General features: G+C 40.8%; 1 protein-coding gene across 1 annotated transcript; it reads left to right on the forward strand.

The window, feature by feature from the left end:
- Positions 1–1,910: 1,910 nt before the first annotated feature.
- Positions 1,911–15,685, forward strand: LOC148817526 (uncharacterized). The gene is made up of 10 exons (XM_088938490.1): positions 1,911–2,154; positions 3,493–3,705; positions 6,913–7,014; positions 9,613–9,714; positions 12,733–12,918; positions 13,193–13,317; positions 14,095–14,159; positions 14,418–14,617; positions 14,923–15,091; positions 15,511–15,685. The coding sequence occupies exons 1-10, from the start codon at positions 1,911–1,913 to the stop codon at positions 15,683–15,685; spliced, it is 1,581 nt and encodes a 526-aa protein (XP_088794616.1).
- The last annotated feature ends 7,104 nt before the right edge of the window (positions 15,686–22,789 follow it).

Consider the following 22,789-nt stretch of genomic DNA (forward strand, 5'->3'; position numbering starts at 1 on the left):
AGAGTGTTACAGAAATCCATACTACAGAGCAGGTGTCTCCAACTGTCAGCCATTCTGCACACTTTTTAACAGAAGAAACTCATGTCTCAAAATCAGCACATTCACCTTCCATGTCCACAACTGAAGGAGAGACTTCCATTGCTTCAGGCTCAACTGCAAGGCCTCATACTTCCAGTACGGAGAGTGTTACCCAAATCCATACTACAGAGCAGGTGACTCCAAATATCAGGCATTCTACACACTTTTCGACAGAATCATCTGATGTCTCAAAGTCAACATATTCACCTTCCATGTCCACCACTGAGGGCCAGACTTCAGTTCCTTCAAGCTCACCTCAAACAACTCATGCAACCATTTCGGAGAGTGTTACTCAAATCCATACCTCAGAGAATGTGTCTCCAACTATTACCCATTCTACACACTTTTCGACAGAGGAAACTCTTGTCTCAAAGTCAACATATTCACGTTCCATGTCAACAACTGAAGAAGAGACTTCAGTTCCTTCAAGCTCACCTCAAACAGCTCATGCAACCAGTTCGGAGAGTGTTACCCAAATCCATACTACAGAACAGGTGTCTCAAACTATTAGCCATTCAACACACTTTTCAACAGAAGAAACTCAAGTCTCAAAATCAGCACATTCAGCATCCATGTCCACGACTGAAGGAGAGACTTCTATTGCTTCAGGCTCAACTGCAAGGCCTCATACTTCCAGTTCGGAGACTGTTACCCAAATTCATACTTCAGAGCAGGCGTCTCCAAATATCAGGGATTATACACACTTTTCGACAGAATCATCTGATGTCTCAAAGTCAACATATTCACCTTCCATGTCAACAATTGAAGAAGGGACTTCAATTCCTTCAAGCTCACCTCAAACAGCTCATGCAACCAGTTCTGAGAATGTTACCCAAATCCATACTACAGAACAGGTGTCTCCAGCTATCAGCCATTCAACACACTTTTCAACAGAAGAAACTCAAGCCTCAAAATCAGCACATTCACCTTCCATGTCCACGACTGAAGGAGAGACTTCCATTGCTTCAGGCTCAACTGCAAAGCCTCATACTTCCAGTTTAGAGAGTGTTACTCAAATCCATACTAGAGAGCAGGTGTCTCCAACTGTCAGCCATTCTACACACTTTTTAACAGAAGAAACTCACGTCTCAAAATCAGCACATTCACCTTCCATGTCAACAAGTGAAGGAGAAACTTCAGTTCCTTCAAGCTCACCTCAAACAGCTCATGCAACCACTTCGGAGAATGTTACCCAAACCCATATTACAGAACAGGTGTCTCCAGCTATCAGCCATTCTACACACTTTTCAACAGAAGAAACTCAAGTCTCAAAATCAGCATATTCACCATCCATGTCCACGACTGAAGGAGAGACTTCCATTGCTTCAAGCTCAACTGAAATGCCTCATACTTCCAGTTCGGAGAGTGTTATAGAAATCCATACTACAGAGCAGGTGTCTCCAACTGTCAGCCATTCTGCACACTTTTTAACAGAAGAAACTCACGTCTCAAAATCAGCACATTCACCTTCCATGTCCACAACTGAAGGAGAGACTTCCATTGCTTCAGGCTCAACTGCAAGGCCTCATACTTCCAGTACGGAGAGTGTTACCCAAATCCATACTACAGAGCAGGTGACTCCAAATATCAGGCATTCTACACACTTTTCGACAGAATCATCTGATGTCTCAAAGTCAACATATTCACCTTCCATGTCAACCACTGAGGGCCAGACTTCAGTTCCTTCAAGCTCACCTCAAACAACTCATGCAACCATTTCGGAGAGTGTTACTCAAATCCATACCTCAGAGAATGTGTCTCCAACTATTACCCATTCTACACACTTTTCGACAGAGGAAACTCTTGTCTCAAAGTCAACATATTCACGTTCCATGTCAACAACTGAAGAAGGGACTTCAGTTCCTTCAAGCTCACCTCAAACAGCTCATGCAACCAGTTCGGAGAGTGTTACCCAAATCCATACTACAGAACAGGGGTCTCAAACTATTAGCCATTCAACACACTTTTCAACAGAAGAAACTCAAGTCTCAAAATCAGCACATTCAGCATCCATGTCCACGACTGAAGGAGAGACTTCTATTGCTTCAGGCTCAACTGCAAGGCCTCATACTTCCAGTTCGGAGAGTGTTACCCAAATTCATACTTCAGAGCAGGCGTCTCCAAATATCAGGGATTATACACACTTTTCGACAGAATCATCTGATGTCTCAAAGTCAACATATTCACCTTCCATGTCAACAATTGAAGAAGGGACATCAATTCCTTCAAGCTCACCTCAAACAGCTCATGCAACCAGTTCTGAGAATGTTACCCAAATCCATACTACAGAACAGGTGTCTCCAGCTATCAGCCATTCAACACACTTTTCAACAGAAGAAACTCAAGCCTCAAAATCAGCACATTCACCTTCCATGTCCACGACTGAAGGAGTGACTTCCATTGCTTCAGGCTCAACTGCAAAGCCTCATACTTCCAGTTTAGAGAGTGTTACTCAAATCCATACTAGAGAGCAGGTGTCTCCAACTGTCAGCCATTCTACACACTTTTTAACAGAAGAAACTCACGTCTCAAAATCAGCACATTCACCTTCCATGTCAACAAGTGAAGGAGAGACTTCAGTTGCTTCAAGCTCACCTCAAACAGCTCATGCAACCAGTTCGGAGAGTGTTACCCAAATACATACTACAGAGCAGGTGTCTCCAGCTATCAGCCATTCTACACACTTTTTAACAGAAGAAACTCACGTCTCAAAATCAGCACATTCACCTTCTATGTCAACCACTGAAAGAGAGACTTCCACTGCTTCAGGCTCTACTGTAAGGCCTCATACTTCCAGTTCGGAGAGTGTTACTCAAATCCATACTTCAGAGAATGTGTCTCCAAATATCAGGCATTCTACACACTTTTCAACAGAACCATCTGATGTCTCAAAGTCAAAATATTCACCTTCCATGTCAACAATTGAAGAAGGGACTTCAGTTCCTTCAAGCTCACCTCAAACAGCTAATGCAACCACTTCGGAGAATGTTACCCAAACCCATATTACAGAACAGGTGTCTCCAGCTATCAGCCATTCTACACACTTTTCAACAGAAGAAACTCAAGTCTCAAAATCAGCATATTCACCATCCATGTCCACGACTGAAGGAGAGACTTCCATTGCTTCAAGTTCAACTGAAATGCCTCATACTTCCAGTTCGGAGAGTGTTACAGAAATCCATACTACAGAGCAGGTGTCTCCAACTGTCAGCCATTCTGCACACTTTTTAACAGAAGAAACTCACGTCTCAAAATCAGCACATTCACCTTCCATGTCCACAACTGAAGGAGAGACTTCCATTGCTTCAGGCTCAACTGCAAGGCCTCATACTTCCAGTACGGAGAGTGTTACCCAAATCCATACTACAGAGCAGGTGACTCCAAATATCAGGCATTCTACACACTTTTCGACAGAATCATCTGATGTCTCAAAGTCAACATATTCACCTTCCATGTCCACCACTGAGGGCCAGACTTCAGTTCCTTCAAGCTCACCTCAAACAACTCATGCAACCATTTCGGAGAGTGTTACTCAAATCCATACCTCAGAGAATGTGTCTCCAACTATTACCCATTCTACACACTTTTCGACAGAGGAAACTCTTGTCTCAAAGTCAACATATTCACGTTCCATGTCAACAACTGAAGAAGGGACTTCAGTTCCTTCAAGCTCACCTCAAACAGCTCATGCAACCAGTTCGGAGAGTGTTACCCAAATCCATACTACAGAACAGGTGTCTCAAACTATTAGCCATTCAACACACTTTTCAACAGAAGAAACTCAAGTCTCAAAATCAGCACATTCAGCATCCATGTCCACGACTGAAGGAGAGACTTCTATTGCTTCAGGCTCAACTGCAAGGCCTCATACTTCCAGTTCGGAGACTGTTACCCAAATTCATACTTCAGAGCAGGCGTCTCCAAATATCAGGGATTATACACACTTTTCGACAGAATCATCTGATGTCTCAAAGTCAACATATTCACCTTCCATGTCAACAATTGAAGAAGGGACTTCAATTCCTTCAAGCTCACCTCAAACAGCTCATGCAACCAGTTCTGAGAATGTTACCCAAATCCATACTACAGAACAGGTGTCTCCAGCTATCAGCCATTCAACACACTTTTCAACAGAAGAAACTCAAGCCTCAAAATCAGCACATTCACCTTCCATGTCCACGACTGAAGGAGAGACTTCCATTGCTTCAGGCTCAACTGCAAAGCCTCATACTTCCAGTTTAGAGAGTGTTACTCAAATCCATACTAGAGAGCAGGTGTCTCCAACTGTCAGCCATTCTACACACTTTTTAACAGAAGAAACTCACGTCTCAAAATCAGCACATTCACCTTCCATGTCAACAAGTGAAGGAGAGACTTCAGTTCCTTCAAGCTCACCTCAAACAGCTCATGCAACCAGTTCGGAGAGTGTTACCCAAATACATACTACAGAGCAGGTGTCTCCAGCTATCAGCCATTCTACACACTTTTTAACAGAAGATACTCACGTCTCAAAATCAGCACATTCACCTTCTATGTCAACCACTAAAAGAGAGACTTCCACTGCTTCAGGCTCTACTGTAAGGCCTCATACTTCCAGTTCGGAGAGTGTTACTCAAATCCATACTTCAGAGAATGTGTCTCCAAATATCATGCATTCTACACACTTTTCAACAGAACCATCTGATGTCTCAAAGTCAAAATATTCACCTTCCATGTCAACAATTGAAGAAGGGACTTCAGTTCCTTCAAGCTCACCTCAAACAGCTCATGCAACCACTTCGGAGAATGTTACCCAAACCCATACTACAGAACAGGTGTCTCCAGCTATCAGCCATTCTACACGCTTCTCAACAGAAGAAACTCACGTCTCAAAATCAGCACATTCACCTTCCATGTCAACAAGTGAAGGAGAAACTTCAGTTCCTTCAAGCTCACCTCAAACAGCTCATGCAACCACTTCGGAGAATGTTACCCAAACCCATATTACAGAACAGGTGTCTCCAGCTATCAGCCATTCTACACACTTTTCAACAGAAGAAACTCAAGTCTCAAAATCAGCATATTCACCATCCATGTCCACGACTGAAGGAGAGACTTCCATTGCTTCAAGCTCAACTGAAATGCCTCATACTTCCAGTTCGGAGAGTGTTACAGAAATCCATACTACAGAGCAGGTGTCTCCAACTGTCAGCCATTCTGCACACTTTTTAACAGAAGAAACTCACGTCTCAAAATCAGCACATTCACCTTCCATGTCCACAACTGAAGGAGAGACTTCCATTGCTTCAGGCTCAACTGCAAGGCCTCATACTTCCAGTACGGAGAGTGTTACCCAAATCCATACTACAGAGCAGGTGACTCCAAATATCAGGCATTCTACACACTTTTCGACAGAATCATCTGATGTCTCAAAGTCAACATATTCACCTTCCATGTCAACCACTGAGGGCCAGACTTCAGTTCCTTCAAGCTCACCTCAAACAACTCATGCAACCATTTCGGAGAGTGTTACTCAAATCCATACCTCAGAGAATGTGTCTCCAACTATTACCCATTCTACACACTTTTCGACAGAGGAAACTCTTGTCTCAAAGTCAACATATTCACGTTCCATGTCAACAACTGAAGAAGGGACTTCAGTTCCTTCAAGCTCACCTCAAACAGCTCATGCAACCAGTTCGGAGAGTGTTACCCAAATCCATACTACAGAACAGGGGTCTCAAACTATTAGCCATTCAACACACTTTTCAACAGAAGAAACTCAAGTCTCAAAATCAGCACATTCAGCATCCATGTCCACGACTGAAGGAGAGACTTCTATTGCTTCAGGCTCAACTGCAAGGCCTCATACTTCCAGTTCGGAGAGTGTTACCCAAATTCATACTTCAGAGCAGGCGTCTCCAAATATCAGGGATTATACACACTTTTCGACAGAATCATCTGATGTCTCAAAGTCAACATATTCACCTTCCATGTCAACAATTGAAGAAGGGACATCAATTCCTTCAAGCTCACCTCAAACAGCTCATGCAACCAGTTCTGAGAATGTTACCCAAATCCATACTACAGAACAGGTGTCTCCAGCTATCAGCCATTCAACACACTTTTCAACAGAAGAAACTCAAGCCTCAAAATCAGCACATTCACCTTCCATGTCCACGACTGAAGGAGTGACTTCCATTGCTTCAGGCTCAACTGCAAAGCCTCATACTTCCAGTTTAGAGAGTGTTACTCAAATCCATACTAGAGAGCAGGTGTCTCCAACTGTCAGCCATTCTACACACTTTTTAACAGAAGAAACTCACGTCTCAAAATCAGCACATTCACCTTCCATGTCAACAAGTGAAGGAGAGACTTCAGTTGCTTCAAGCTCACCTCAAACAGCTCATGCAACCAGTTCGGAGAGTGTTACCCAAATACATACTACAGAGCAGGTGTCTCCAGCTATCAGCCATTCTACACACTTTTTAACAGAAGAAACTCACGTCTCAAAATCAGCACATTCACCTTCTATGTCAACCACTGAAAGAGAGACTTCCACTGCTTCAGGCTCTACTGTAAGGCCTCATACTTCCAGTTCGGAGAGTGTTACTCAAATCCATACTTCAGAGAATGTGTCTCCAAATATCAGGCATTCTACACACTTTTCAACAGAACCATCTGATGTCTCAAAGTCAAAATATTCACCTTCCATGTCAACAATTGAAGAAGGGACTTCAGTTCCTTCAAGCTCACCTCAAACAGCTAATGCAACCACTTCGGAGAATGTTACCCAAACCCATATTACAGAACAGGTGTCTCCAGCTATCAGCCATTCTACACACTTTTCAACAGAAGAAACTCAAGTCTCAAAATCAGCATATTCACCATCCATGTCCACGACTGAAGGAGAGACTTCCATTGCTTCAAGTTCAACTGAAATGCCTCATACTTCCAGTTCGGAGAGTGTTACAGAAATCCATACTACAGAGCAGGTGTCTCCAACTGTCAGCCATTCTGCACACTTTTTAACAGAAGAAACTCACGTCTCAAAATCAGCACATTCACCTTCCATGTCCACAACTGAAGGAGAGACTTCCATTGCTTCAGGCTCAACTGCAAGGCCTCATACTTCCAGTACGGAGAGTGTTACCCAAATCCATACTACAGAGCAGGTGACTCCAAATATCAGGCATTCTACACACTTTTCGACAGAATCATCTGATGTCTCAAAGTCAACATATTCACCTTCCATGTCCACCACTGAGGGCCAGACTTCAGTTCCTTCAAGCTCACCTCAAACAACTCATGCAACCATTTCGGAGAGTGTTACTCAAATCCATACCTCAGAGAATGTGTCTCCAACTATTACCCATTCTACACACTTTTCGACAGAGGAAACTCTTGTCTCAAAGTCAACATATTCACGTTCCATGTCAACAACTGAAGAAGGGACTTCAGTTCCTTCAAGCTCACCTCAAACAGCTCATGCAACCAGTTCGGAGAGTGTTACCCAAATCCATACTACAGAACAGGTGTCTCAAACTATTAGCCATTCAACACACTTTTCAACAGAAGAAACTCAAGTCTCAAAATCAGCACATTCAGCATCCATGTCCACGACTGAAGGAGAGACTTCTATTGCTTCAGGCTCAACTGCAAGGCCTCATACTTCCAGTTCGGAGACTGTTACCCAAATTCATACTTCAGAGCAGGCGTCTCCAAATATCAGGGATTATACACACTTTTCGACAGAATCATCTGATGTCTCAAAGTCAACATATTCACCTTCCATGTCAACAATTGAAGAAGGGACTTCAATTCCTTCAAGCTCACCTCAAACAGCTCATGCAACCAGTTCTGAGAATGTTACCCAAATCCATACTACAGAACAGGTGTCTCCAGCTATCAGCCATTCAACACACTTTTCAACAGAAGAAACTCAAGCCTCAAAATCAGCACATTCACCTTCCATGTCCACGACTGAAGGAGAGACTTCCATTGCTTCAGGCTCAACTGCAAAGCCTCATACTTCCAGTTTAGAGAGTGTTACTCAAATCCATACTAGAGAGCAGGTGTCTCCAACTGTCAGCCATTCTACACACTTTTTAACAGAAGAAACTCACGTCTCAAAATCAGCACATTCACCTTCCATGTCAACAAGTGAAGGAGAGACTTCAGTTGCTTCAAGCTCACCTCAAACAGCTCATGCAACCAGTTCGGAGAGTGTTACCCAAATACATACTACAGAGCAGGTGTCTCCAGCTATCAGCCATTCTACACACTTTTTAACAGAAGATACTCACGTCTCAAAATCAGCACATTCACCTTCTATGTCAACCACTAAAAGAGAGACTTCCACTGCTTCAGGCTCTACTGTAAGGCCTCATACTTCCAGTTCGGAGAGTGTTACTCAAATCCATACTTCAGAGAATGTGTCTCCAAATATCATGCATTCTACACACTTTTCAACAGAACCATCTGATGTCTCAAAGTCAAAATATTCACCTTCCATGTCAACAATTGAAGAAGGGACTTCAGTTCCTTCAAGCTCACCTCAAACAGCTCATGCAACCACTTCGGAGAATGTTACCCAAACCCATACTACAGAACAGGTGTCTCCAGCTATCAGCCATTCTACACGCTTCTCAACAGAAGAAACTCAAGTCTCAAAATCAGCACATTCACCAACCATGTCCACGACTGAAGGAGAGACTTCCATTGCTTCAGGCTCAACTGCAAGACCTCATACTTCCAGTTCGGAGAGTGTTACTCAAATCCATACTACAGAGCAGGTGTCTCCAAATATAAGGAATTCTACACACTTTTCAACAGAAGCAACTGATGTCTCAAAGTCAACATATTCACCTTTCATGTCAACCACTCAGGGCCAGACTTCAGTTGCTTCAAGCTCACCACAAACAGCTCATATAACCAGTTCGGAGAGTGTTACCCAAATCCATACTACAGAGCAGGTGTCTCCAACTATCAGCCATTCTACACACTTTTTAACAGAAGAAACTCACGTCTCAAAATCAGCACATTCACCTTCCATGTCCACAACTGAAGGAGAGACTTCCATTGCTTCAGGCTCAACTGCAAGGCCTCATACTTCCAGTTCAGAGAGTGTTACCAAAATCCATACTACAGAGCAGGTGACTCCAAATATCAGGCATTCTACACACTTTTCAACAGAAGCATCTGATATCTCAGAGTCAACATATTCACCTTCCATGTCAACCACTGAGGGCCAGACTTCAGTTGCTTCAGGCTCACCTCAAACATCTCATGCAACCATTTCGGAGAGTGTTACTCAAATCCATACTTCAGAGAATGTGTCTCCAACTATAAGCCATTCTACACACTTTTCGACAGAGGAAACTCTTGTCTCAAAGTCAACATATTCACGTTCCATGTCAACAACTGAAGAAGGGACTTCAATTCCTTCAAGCTCACCTCAAACAGCTCATGCAACAAGTTCGGAGAGTGTTACCCAAATCCATACTACAGAACAGGTGTCTCCAGCTATCAGCCATTCAACACACTTTTCAACAGAAGAAACTCAAGTCTCAAAATCAGCACATTCACCATCCATGTCCACGACTGAAGGAGAGACTTCCATTGCTTCAGGCTCAACTGCAAGACCTCATACTTCCAGTTCGGAGAGTGTTACTCAAATCCATACTACAGAGCAGGTGTCTCCAAATATCAGGAATTCTACACACTTTTCAACAGAAGCATCTGATGTCTCAAAGTCAACATATTCACCTTTCATGTCAACCACTGAGGGCCAGACTTTAGTTGCTTCAAGCTCACCACAAACAGCTCATATAACCAGTTCGGAGAGTGTTACCCAAATCCATACTAAAGAGCAGGTGTCTCCAACTATCAGCCATTCTACACACTTTTTAACAGAAGAAACTCACGTCTCAAAATCAGCACATTCACCTTCCATGTCCACAACTGAAGGAGAGACTTCCATTGCTTCAGGCTCAACTGCAAGGCCTCATACTTCCAGTTCAGAGAGTGTTACCCAAATCCATACTACAGAGCAGGTGACTCCAAATATCAGGCATTCTACACACTTTTCGACAGAATCATCTGATGTCTCAAAGTCAACATATTCACCTTCCATGTCAACCACTGAGGGCCAGACTTCAGTTCCTTCAAGCTCACCTCAAACAGCTCATGCAACCAGTTCGGAGAGTGTTACCGAAATCCAAACTACAGAACTGGTGTCTCCAGCTATCAGCCATTCTACACACTTTGTAACAGAAGAAACTCACTTCTCAAAATCAGCACATTCACCCTCAATGTCCACGACTGAAGGAGAGACTTCCATTGCTTCAGGCTCAACTGCAAGGCCTCATACTTCCAGTTCGGAGAGTGTTACCGAAATCCAAACTACAGAACTTGTGTCTCCAGCTATCAGCCATTCTACACACTTTTTAACAGACGAAACTCACATCTCAAAATCAGCACATTCACCTTCCATGTCCACGACTGAAGGAGAGACTTCCATTGCTTCACGCTCAACTGCAAGACCTCATACTTCCAGTTCGGAGAGTGTTACTCAAATCCATACTACAGAGCAGGTGTCTCCAAATATCAGGCATTCTACACACTTTTCAACAGAAGCATCTGATGTCTCAGAGTCAACATATTCACCTTCCATGTCAACCACTGAGGGCCAGACTTCAGTTGCTTCAAGCTCACCTCAAACAACTCATGCAACCACTTCGGAGAGTGTTACCCAAATTCATACTACAGAACAGGTGTCTCCAGCTATCAGCCATTCTACACACTTTTCAACAGAAGAAACTCAAGTCTCAAAATCAGCACATTCACCATCCATGTCCATGACTGAAGGACAGACTTCCATTGCTTCAAGCTCAAGTGTAAGGCCTCATACAACCAGTTCGGAGAGTGTTACCCAAATCCATAGTACAGAGCAGGTGTCTCCAAATATCAGGCATTCTACACACTTTTCAACAGAAGCATCTGATGTCTCAGAGTCAACATATTCACCTTCCATGTCAACCACTGAGGGCCAGACTTCAGTTGCTTCAAGCTCACCTCAAACAACTCATGCAACCACTTCGGAGAGTGTTACCCAAATTCATACTACAGAACAGGTGTCTCCAGCTATCAGCCATTCTACACACTTGTCGACAGAGGAAACTCTTGTCTCAAAGTCAACATATTCACGTTCCATGTCAACAACTGAAGAAGGGACTTCAGTTCCTTCAAGCTCACCTCAAACAGCTCATGCAACAAGTTCGGAGAGTGTTACCCAAATCCATACTACAGAACAGGTGTCTCCAGCTATCAGCCATTCAACACACTTTTCAACAGAAGAAACTCAAGTCTCAAAATCAGCACATTCACCATCCATGTCCACGACTGAAGGAGAGACTTCCATTGCTTCAGGCTCAACTGCAAGACCTCATACTTCCAGTTCGGAGAGTGTTACTCAAATCCATACTACAGAGCAGGTGTCTTCAAATATCAGGCATTCTACACACTTGTCAACAGAAGCATCTGACGTCTCAAAGTCAACATATTCACCTTCCATGTCAACCACTGAGGGCCAGACTTCAGTTGCTTCAAGCTCACCTCAAACAGCTCATGCAACCACTTCGGAGAGTGTTACCCAAATACATACTACAGAGCAGGTGTCTCCAGCTATCAGCCATTCTACACACTTTTTAACAGAAGAAACTCACGTCTCAAAATCAGCACATTCACCTTCCATGTCAACAACTGAAGAAGGGACTTCAGTTGCTTCAAGCTCACCTCAAACAGCTCATGCAACCAGTTCGGAGAGTGTTACCCAAATCCATACTACAGAGAATCTGTCTCCAACTATTAGCCATTCTACACACTTTTCAACAGAAGAAACTCAAGCCTCAAAATCAGCACATTCACCTTCCATGTCCACGACTGAAGGAGTGACTTCCATTGCTTCAGGCTCAACTGCAAAGCCTCATACTTCCAGTTTAGAGAGTGTTACTCAAATCCATACTAAAGAGCAGGTGTCTCCAACTGTCAGCCATTCTACACACTTTTCAACAGAAGAAACTCACTTCTCAAAATCAGCACATTCACCTTCCATATCAACCACTGAGGGCCAGACTTCAGTTGCTTCAAGGTTACCTCAAACAACTCATGCAGCCAGTTCAGAGAGATTTACCCAAATCCATACTACAGAGCATGCATCTCCAACTATCAGCCATGCAACACACTTTTTAACGGAAGAAACTCATGTCTCAAAATCAACATATTCACCTTCTACGAAAACAACTGAAAAAGAGACTTCAATCGCTTCAAGCTCAACTATAAGGCCTCATGCAACCAGTTCGGAGAGAGTTACTCAAATAAAAACTACGGAGTATGTTTCTCAAGTCTCATCACATCCTTTACATAGTACCGTTATCCATTTCACAGAAGGATCTTCATCAATAAAACCGTCAGAACCTTTTTTTACAACAAGAACTCAGCCTTCCTCATTCCTAACAGAAACTCCATCTTTTTCTAGACTTACTGCATTTCCCTCTGTTACTCATTCATCAAATGTTGTCAGCACTACAGAATCCAGAGCCTCACATCACCCAACCCAAAACACACCAGAGGCGTTATCTCGCCCTGGAACCCAGTCTAGTTCCACACATGCAGCCCCTACCAGGACAAGTACAGCATTCGCCAATACAACAACACAACAATGCGATGAAGCTGACTGCAACTGCAATGGGGCTCCTTGTGCACTCAACGAGACATCTGGAAAATGTCAGTGTAACTGTTTTAAATTCACCATAGGAGAAAACTGCTTTAGTGGCGAGAATTACACTTCAGTTGTTATTGGTAAGATTTTTGTTCTTTCAAATTTTATTTGGTAGGGAGCCTTATGTATAATCTTAATTGAAACTTGTTTATTCCGAATAGTAATATTAACAGTAATTTGTATATCTATATTCACATAAGAATCAGTTTCATAAAGGGATGTAATGTAGTAATAAATTGCTAGAAATTTGTATAATAAGCATGTGTTCCGAAAAGTTAGTATTTTTGGCAAACTACAGGAAACCTTTCAAAGCAAGATGTTAATGTCCAAAATTTCTTTATGTCTGTTTCACAGATAAAAAGGATGTACCAACCAGAAAAGTGAACATCTTTCTAAGAATAATAAAGGAATTTGAAAAGGAATTGGAAAATATATCTTCATTGCTGTACAAGCAATATTATGATATTATACATCCTCAGGTATGAGTAACAAAGAGAAAGCTCAGCTTCCCAATTAATTACACAACCTTTGGCTATTCAGGGAAAAGGTCAGCTGCTTTGTAACTTACTGTATGTGTCCACTCTTTCACCTTATCTCTACTTGAGGCCCACACTGACAGATGACATTGATTTCTCATCCTCGTAGGCAATTAACCTGCACTTCAGTCCTTTTGTGTTTCAAAATACAACATTTATTTCCCTTATTCCATGAAGCCTACTATCACTGTTAAGCCATGAAACACAGTCAGATGGCCAAAGCAGAAGGACAGTGTAATGAAATGAAGCATGTGTAGTAGCACTTCAAGTCTCAGTTGTCCTCTCCTTAGCACCATGAAACCAAGAAGTAGAGAGTGCTTTATCAATACCCATATTTTAATCATGTAATTTTCTAATTTATATAATATTCTGCATTCTTCTTGTATTTTCATGAGTATTCAAGCAACAGATGTCCCCTAAAAACTTTCTTTGCAGCTAAAACAGAGATGCTCAAAGTGTGCACTAATTATGCATATGGTGTTTTACGATATCCATGACCCACAGAACAGAAATGTAATTCGAGAAGTTAGTGAACCTGCCAGCACGACATGTGAATGAGAAACACGTATCATCTTGCAAGCACATGCACATGAATGATGTCAAGGATGTTAGCTGCATCCAGCTGCAAGACACCACAGTAATTTATGTTTTATTAACTGCAGAAAAACATCATGCACTTTGTGGATAAACTTTTAACTTTTATTACTTTTTCTTTTGTAGTTAGAGGCGATGTGTAAACAAGCTGATAAAAACAATTTCAAAGAAGTTAATATCACTGGTTTCAGGTAAGCAAATTCTGTTAAAATTTGTTGCTCATAATTTTGGATTTAGGATTAGATTTCTGGTGTAATTAACAAAAATAACACCTCCAGAAGAAATCTTATATTTATTATTAACATTAGAACTCATGTTGCACGTTGATAACATAATTTGATCCAAAAACTATTACATCTTTAATATCAATGTGGGTTTAAGGATTAAATGTTTTATTGTTCTGTACAGTAAAAATACATTGAAAAGCTTTATCTTCTTTCTCTTTTCAGGAAAGGGAGCATTATTGTAGAAAGCATTGCACAATATATCTATCCCAACAACGCAACTCAGATTGCCTTCCTTAATAAAGGGCTGGAAAATGTTTTGGAAACAATTTTCAAGAACACTACCAATTACCAGAACATTAGAAATGCACTTCATGCAAACACATCACTGAACAAAATTGACCTGCAACCAACAAGTATAAAAAGTAAGTATAAGTTTGAAATTCTACTATACATAATTTCACAGATATTGAATGCATGCTTTATTAAAAAAATAATTTTAATTTTAACAATATTTTAATTGGGGGGAGCACTCATTTGTAACTATAACACAACAGAAACTGGGATGAAATCTAGCCTGATGAGTCTCTAGGCTCAAGCATGGACTTTACTAGCATATACTCATCGTGTACCAAAAAGAACTGGATTAATCAGAACTGATACTGAATTTATTACAGCAATCCTGACAGCAAGTCATTGTCTGCTATTCTTTTTTTTCTTTTCCCTCTAGATATCAATGATCTGAAGCCCTATGTTAAAAACTGTTCCCTAAATTACTCTGGATACACAGTAGAAGTTGTTGGTGAACGTCTGCAGTGTGTGGGAACGTGTGCCACAAATACAGATTACTGTAATGGGCACGGGGCATGCTCTAACCTAAAATATGGACCATCCTGCAGGTAAAAACATATTTCATATGCTGCAAAGTGACCTACTTGATATCTGTAGATCTGCAGGTCTCAACAAGCTAGACTTTACAAATGAATTAAACATGATGCTTATCATGGAACATTCAAATGATCACTTAAATGATCATTTATATCATTATTTCTAACTTCACACCCATGTAACTCTTTAGAAGGCTGATTTTAAGCATGAATGTACATTTGCATATAATTTGATATCTTTGTTCAATTAGCTGATGTTTGACTGCAGATTGTCAAAAGAGAGACGGTTCTTCTGAGACCACAGCAGTGATTGAGCAAAAGAACAAGCAATGAAGAACTTAAACCCATATTCTCTTATTCTGATGGGTTCACTGTTTGTATGACTTGCCACTCTCGGCTTTGCTCACCATTTTTGTCCGGGTCCCGCACAGTTGCTTCGCGTCCGACTTCGTCCAGTACTCTGGCGAGCGGTGCGAGCTCTTCGAGAGGAACGCGGGGTTCTACGCTGTCCTCTTCGGGGTGCTGGGAGCTGCCCTGCTCCTTCTCATCATCCTCATCATCGCAGTCATCGTGCTGAAGAAGAAACAGAACTCAGGATCGTGGTGAGCTGACCTGTCCCAACCGCAGCCTCCCAGAAACCAATAAGGCTCCATATGGGAAAACCAGGGCAGCATGGTGGTACAGTGGTCAGCACTGCTGCATCATGGCACTGCTGCATCACAGCACTGGGGCCCTGGGTTCGGTTCCAGACCTGGGCTGCTATCTGCACGTGTTCTCCCTGTGTTTGCGTGGGTGGTCTTCAGGTGCTCTGGTTTCCTCCCACAGTCCATAGATGTGCTGGTACTGTAGGTTAACTGGCTTCTAGGAAAACTGGCCCTGGTGTTAGTGAGTGCATGTCTGTGTGTGACTAGCGTCCCATCCAGGGTGTACCCCTCCTTGCGCTCATTGCTTGCTGGGATAGGGCCTGGCTTCTCCTTCCCGACCCTGTATTGCAAAAAAACATCTGGAAAATGGGCGGGTGGCAAACCCATCTGATTTGAGGAACTTTGGACAAGATGCAGTAGGAACAGTATGAAATCAGGAAAGACCTGAATCAGTCTCAATAGTAGGCCATACATGTATATGACATAAATTACAATCGAATAAAGGAGAAACAGCAAAGTGACTAGTGTTACACTGATGATCGTGACTGTTTACTGTATTCAACAATACTAATATAAAAATATACAAAAACAAAGAATACAAATAGAGCAATAACAGATCAGATTGAGAAATCTTTTGTTTTCCAATTTCAGGACTAGCAACCAACAATCAAGAAAGTGGTTTTCACTGGATGAGGAATACTTTAATTTTTCTCACACAGGTAGGTTGTGACACGTTAACATTTCTGGCCTTCGGTTTTACCTGTAACTTGCGTATTTGCATGAACAATTTAGGGAAAGTGACATAACCACAAACAAGGAAGTTTTGTTTTTGAAAAGGAGCCACTCGTGCCTCTTACTCCTCGGGATAAACCTCGGAATAAATTCAGCTATAGAAGTGCTGCCACTTATCTCTAATGTGCTCATCTGCTAAACAAACATTGTGTTAATCTCAGAGGTAACAGTGGCGAGGTAGTTAGTGTTCCTGCATCAGAGCTCCAGGATCCTGGATTTGTTTCCAGCCTCTGGCATTTTCCCAATTTACCCCAGAATGCACCAGATCACACCAGTTCTCCCATCTCCCAAAGACACATGGGGCTGTTGTGCTTGGCTACTGTACAGGACTCATCCCTGGGGCTCCTCACAAGGAAGGAAACTGAACACCTCAGCTCATTACCCCGTCCAGTTAAGAGTGACCCTGGTGCCACTCTGCTTCTGCCTCTGGAGTCAAGCATTTGTTGCTGGAATTCATTAATACTAAAATTAATTTTTAGATCTTAGTGGCAGGAGCTCACGTCCTGAAGGATTAATGGGGAGAACAGGAGCATACAACCTTGAAGACAACCTCACTTACGCCAACGAATTCACTCCAGGGGTTTTCCGGCCTCAGCTAGAAAACGTTGACACTTCACTACAAGTATGTATCCTGTCCTCTAACAGAGCTCCAGCAAAAATATTTAAATCTGTACTGTAAAAATACAGACCAGCTGTGCATCAGGTGCTATTAATTTCTCTATGCTCATGGACACTGCTGTAATTAACCAATGAATACACCATCATTGCTCATTGCTTTAAATGCATCTCATCTGTCTGTATTTTACTCATGATCTTGATTTACCTGTTTGATAAACACATTTTGATGCAATTCAGAATTTTAAAAACACATTAGTAACTTTGTTATTTCATGATCACTTCATCCACAAAAAATAATCTGCAAATATAACATTTTTTGGCTGAAAATAAAATTTTCTATACCTACTATATTGCACAATGAATCTTAGTACATTTTGTTTTGCACTGTCAGATCTAAGCCCCCATTTCCTTCAGTTAAAGACGCATGCAGATAGTTATTTACCAAGTGCCACACAATACAAAGGGTGTTTGCTCTGATATTGCAAACAACTTTGATTCAATATTACACTCCTACACAAACATTACAAATACAAATGTATGCACATGTGCTACTACAAAGTCTCCTATTTAAGTCAACATAAAACAAAAAAATGAAAAGATGCATTCATAAGCAGCTTCAAAAACTCATAAATGAAGGGATTTAATTCGTTTTTGTACTGCAGCAATAGGAGCATCTATACCACTGCTAAATTATGCATTTAAATTCACAGATTAACGCAGTAGAAAAGTCTGATTAGACTTTCATGTGCTTTTCTTGTTTAGACAAAGGAAATTTAAGAATAGAATGTGTTTGTTGAAGATGACCTTCGTTGAATTAATTAAAATCCAATACGTTTCAAATGCATTTAACTCTTTAATATTCATAGGCAATGACACCTACTGTACTTTAAGCATATCTAAAATGTTTTTTTACAGGTAAAGACAAAACGACCAGAAATATTGATGCCAACCAGTGACCAGGACACCAGTAACAACTGAGCTCAGTCCCCTGTGTGCCAGCTTGCAAATGTATTTATTTCGGCAAAAGGATTTGTTTTAGTTTTTTATGTAATTATCAGTCTGTCTTACGTCTGACATGTAACCATTACAATAATTTAATATAATCAACTGTCACTTTTTCCTCATTGGGCGTGTTAATACTTTCTCAGTTCTCTCAACATATGGTGACGGTAGTTTGCTGGTGGCTTTGACCTCTTCATTCAGGAATCTTTCATGGAATGAGGTGAAGAGCAGTTAAGCACGTACTGTATGAGACTGGTAACCCAGTGCTTGGCAGTTGAAAGAGGGTTTGCCCTGCACAGCATCTTAATGGTCCTTCTATGCACAGTTAAGAGCTCAGATAAGAGAAGAAATCACATCCACACGTTAGAATGGCACAAATACCAGAGATGGCAGGGCTGGATTTGGAATTGAATACTTAAAGGCAAAACAGAAATTGTAATCGATCAGGCTGAACTGACAGAGCTGGAATCACAAGAAATGAACAAAAGGAACTTAAATCAGTAATAATCATATAACTTGGAGAACTGACACTGGAAGGTTAAGTAATACAAAACCTTATTGGTACATGAAAACCTTCCTAAAGATGTTAGTTAGTTCACAAATCAAATATGATAGTGTACAAATAAATTGGTAACTTCTTGTTGGGTTTGGTTTAACATTTTTTAGCACTGTCCTCAGAATAAACAGAGGTTTAGCAAACCTTATACTGCCTCTGGAACAATAACACTTGTAACAGTTGTGGATTAATCAGAATTAAATGAGACCTTGTTATTTTCTTTGGGTTTACTTATACAGTAACTGCAGTAATACTGCCCCTTCCCTACACTCTTCCATGAAACCTTAACAATACATCCTATTATTTATGGAGTCACAAACTAATTAATACCCTTCATTTTTGTTTTTGTCACTCAAATGACTTATTTTCTCCATTAAGGAACTGATATATTAAACATGTATTAGTCATCACTGTTGTTTGTTAGTTTAATGGAAGACACATAAAACATAACTCAGATTTTTGCAAACTCTGCTTTTTCCTCTAATGATCTACTATACCTTGGGATTATTGCAGCACTCTCCGTCATGTGGAACTTATTAATAATGAGTAAATTTCACTTTTGCTTTGCAAACAGCCTGTTTGAAAAGTAAATATTAGTAAACGAGGTTAGAAGTGAGATTTGCACATTGAGATAAATTATACTGTTTGATCTAATGAATAAAAATATTCATAATCTTAAAACAAACTTAGGAAGGAGAAACACTTTCAATGTAATTAAAGAGACATTCTAAAATATACCTTTTTAGCTTTGGTTTGGGATTCTCAAAGCCAAATAGCTGTGTAACTAGACAGACTATAATGACATTTTTTAATTTGTAATATAATTAATAAACTGTTTACTGTTATTTGACCCCGACTTGCATTCTGTTGTTCTGATGAGTGAAAACGTGTGATCATGCTGAAACTTCTTGACACACTGTACACTACAAGCACAAAGCAAGTCATCAATTATTTCAGAATATGACTCGGAATATTCATCCAGCCGCACAGATACAAACAAAAAAATAAACTGAAGACCAATACGTTTTTGTTCAACCTCTTATATAGAAGGAGACCCGCTTCATCCGTTATTGAAGTGCCCACCCAGCACATAACAGTTCAGCTAGAAAAGTGACAAGTTACTTTACTATTTGAATTAAAAGAAATTTAGAGCGTCCTGATGGTGTACGATTAGAGCTGAGTGTATCCAAGACACCAAGGTTAACACCTCTATTCTGAAAGATGGTCCTTCGTAAAGCACGTTTGGAAGTGCAAAGTACAGTAGTTCATGCTTAGTGCTGAACGTGACATTTTAAACATGAAGTGACCTTGTATTTATATGAATCAAACCACCTCACCTCCGAGAAATTATTATTTTCAACCACGTTTTGTGTCGCAAAACAAGCACACCTACTGTAGCACTACAGTTTTCTGGCTCTACACTTGTAATGTGTAACATTTTTCAACATTCTTGATCAATTTATAGATTTTGCCTTTCGCTTACAACGACGAATATAAAAAATGAATAAAATATGCGTTTACCTTACCTTGGTAGGTTAATGTACACTGTCAGGCTAAATTGCGCGTCAGGTAAGCGACGCCAGGTAAGGGGTTCAAGTCTTCCACAGTGATATTGGTGGGAGGCAGTTAGATTTGAAATTTGTGAAGACTGCATCCGTTTCAGCTGGAAAAAAAAACGCAAACGGAAATTCAGCTGTCAATAGCTTATCGTAAGGAAAATAAAGTAAAAACGTCAACTGTGACTTGAATAGTTAAACATTGTACATTTAAATTGGACAAAACACGCGAGAAAACTATTTTCACCCCCCTCCAGTATCCCAACAGTTGGGACAGACCTGTGTCCAACTGTCCAGTTTCGACCGTTGTAAAGTATCCGATAATATTGTTAATTGTTTGCAATTTTAAAGATGGTGATACCATACAAAATAAGTAGGTGCGATGCTGATTTATTCTTCTTTCTACTTTCTTAGCGTGATAATTAACCTTTGCGTGTTCCTTTACAGCTCACACAGAGGGGTTCTCGACTCAACATTTTTTAATAAGAAATTTACTGTATCTGCATGTGTGCTTTTAATTATGTTATTGGAAGCTGGGTTTCTTCCTGCTTGCACACATTATTATACCTGCATAACTAAGAAGCATTTTTTAAAATAATCTAATACGTTTGTCTCGAAATGTAGTAATGCAACACCTTAGTTTTAGCTATTAGTCCGTAGTAAGTAGGTAACTCCACTGTGCATACAAGCTTTGACTCTAGCCTCGCACGGGGAATGAACCGAATTCTTTAAAATCATAGTATTAATATCGGCTGACCAATGTCTGCCGTCTTCACTGTTGTAAATTGGAAATGGAAAAATTCGAGATATATTCCTACAATGCAAGAAGATCTTGATAAAATAGATGTGATTAAAAAAAAATAAGGTACGAAATGGACTGCAATAAGTATTGAAGTGGACAGACCTAACAAATTAAACGCATTTACCCACAGCTGGTGAGAGTAATCCGAGCCGGTGTGACCCCGGTTTCCAGAGGTGAATCACCGCCACCGGCTCTAAGCTTTTCCATGGGTGTAATTCCCCCTCTCTGCCACCAGAGGTCATGCTATAACCGATATTTAATTACAGTGTTGCAGTCGTCCCTGGAAAGTGTTAGAAGGATGTGCAGGTGGCCCCTTCTGTTTTCTGTCTTTAGGAGCTTTCAAAAAGGCGACCCCCATAACATTGAGTTAATTGGTAACTTCTAATCATAATATTAGAGGAACGCTACCGTTAGTTAAATGCTTTCCACTTGCCCTTTTTAATACTAAGTGATCAAAAGACAGAGCACGTCGATAACAGGATTAATATTAACTTCGGCACGGAGACTACATGTTCTGTACTACAGGACGTTGTGGGGCTGATTGTTTTGGGTGTTTTTGGACATCATATGAGTGACATTCGAGACACTAAATGGACGTCAGTTCTGTATTATTATAAGGCCTACTGTATTGGTGGTAATGTTGGTGTATGTGCTTGACTTCGGGTTTGGAAACTGGAATATGTACTATTTTAAAAGTACATCCATTCGTCCATCCATTTTCTAACCGCTTTTTCCAATAGTGTCGCGGGGTAGTCGAAGCCTATCACTAAGAGTACATCTTTGGTTGAATTTAAGGAAATCTCCCATTTCTCAAACCAACGGTCAGCCTCGAGATCTTCCGACTACTCATTTACTCATATAGAAGGCATATGGTTTTATATAGAAAATTGAAGAAGGCATTTTAAAAAGCTCCCAAAATTTTAATTTGCATTGCTTATTCATCGTGGATTGCCTTAAGTTGTTTAGTGCTGTATGACCGTGAACCGCAAAAGTCTAGTAATGATGTTATTGATAATGCAGTACGGAGGTAAAAGGAAAAAACCTATTTTAAAAGCAGGACAAGCGCAGTGCAATTAATAAGTGCATTTCCGATTGCTGTCACTAGAGGGCGGTGTTGGTTCTACATCAAAAACCTGTGCAATTGAAGTGTTTAATATATTTTTTCAGTGCCACTGCGGTATTACAAAGACTGTAGCTAATAACATCTGTAGGGATGATATATCCCAGATAACTTTTCTCTCCTCTGTCAAAAAGAAGAAGAACCTTGGCGTAATTTTAAGGTAGGGATTGGAATGGCCTTTGTGTTGTGTTTATTTGTGAGTAATGTAAATGTGGAAACCAGATACATCACGCTCCAGTGAGATAACACATTATTTTAGCCCCCATTCTATATTGAAGGCCTGCAGGGTCACCAAGGCTGAGGAAACATAAAGTCAGTGTCACTCCACCCACGCAAGGTCTGTCTGGACATGGACACGAAAGGGATGTTACTCTGCAGGAGGTCTATGTTAAAAAAACACGCAGAGACATTGGAGCATCACTAAATTGTGTACCAGCTTCAAGGGTTGTGTCAAAAGCTGAACATGCTGGACTGAAGAGCCTAACTTTTTTCACATGAGAGGTATTGCAGTATACCCATGTGGGAGGATTACTGGAAATATTGTTCCACTGGAAATATTATTAAATATTATTATTATATCCAGGCTCACACCTGGTCAGTACCTGGATAGGAGACCTCCT

The sequence above is a fragment of the Atractosteus spatula genome, chromosome 20 (assembly GCF_055471065.1).
Source record: "Atractosteus spatula isolate fAtrSpa1 chromosome 20, fAtrSpa1.hap1, whole genome shotgun sequence".
NCBI lineage: Eukaryota > Metazoa > Chordata > Actinopteri > Semionotiformes > Lepisosteidae > Atractosteus > Atractosteus spatula.

Bases quoted from the DNA above. Each gene is read 5' to 3' on its own strand.
- LOC148817526 (XM_088938490.1), top strand. From the start codon at position 1,911: ATGTCAACAACTGAAGAAGGGACTTCAGTTCCTTCAAGCTCACCTCAA. The intron at 9,715-12,732 runs GTTCGGAGAGTG...CCACACATGCAG, and splicing joins TGCAAGACCTCATACTTCCA to CCCCTACCAGGACAAGTACA. The intron at 15,092-15,510 runs GTAAAAACATAT...GGTCCCGCACAG, and splicing joins AAATATGGACCATCCTGCAG to TTGCTTCGCGTCCGACTTCG.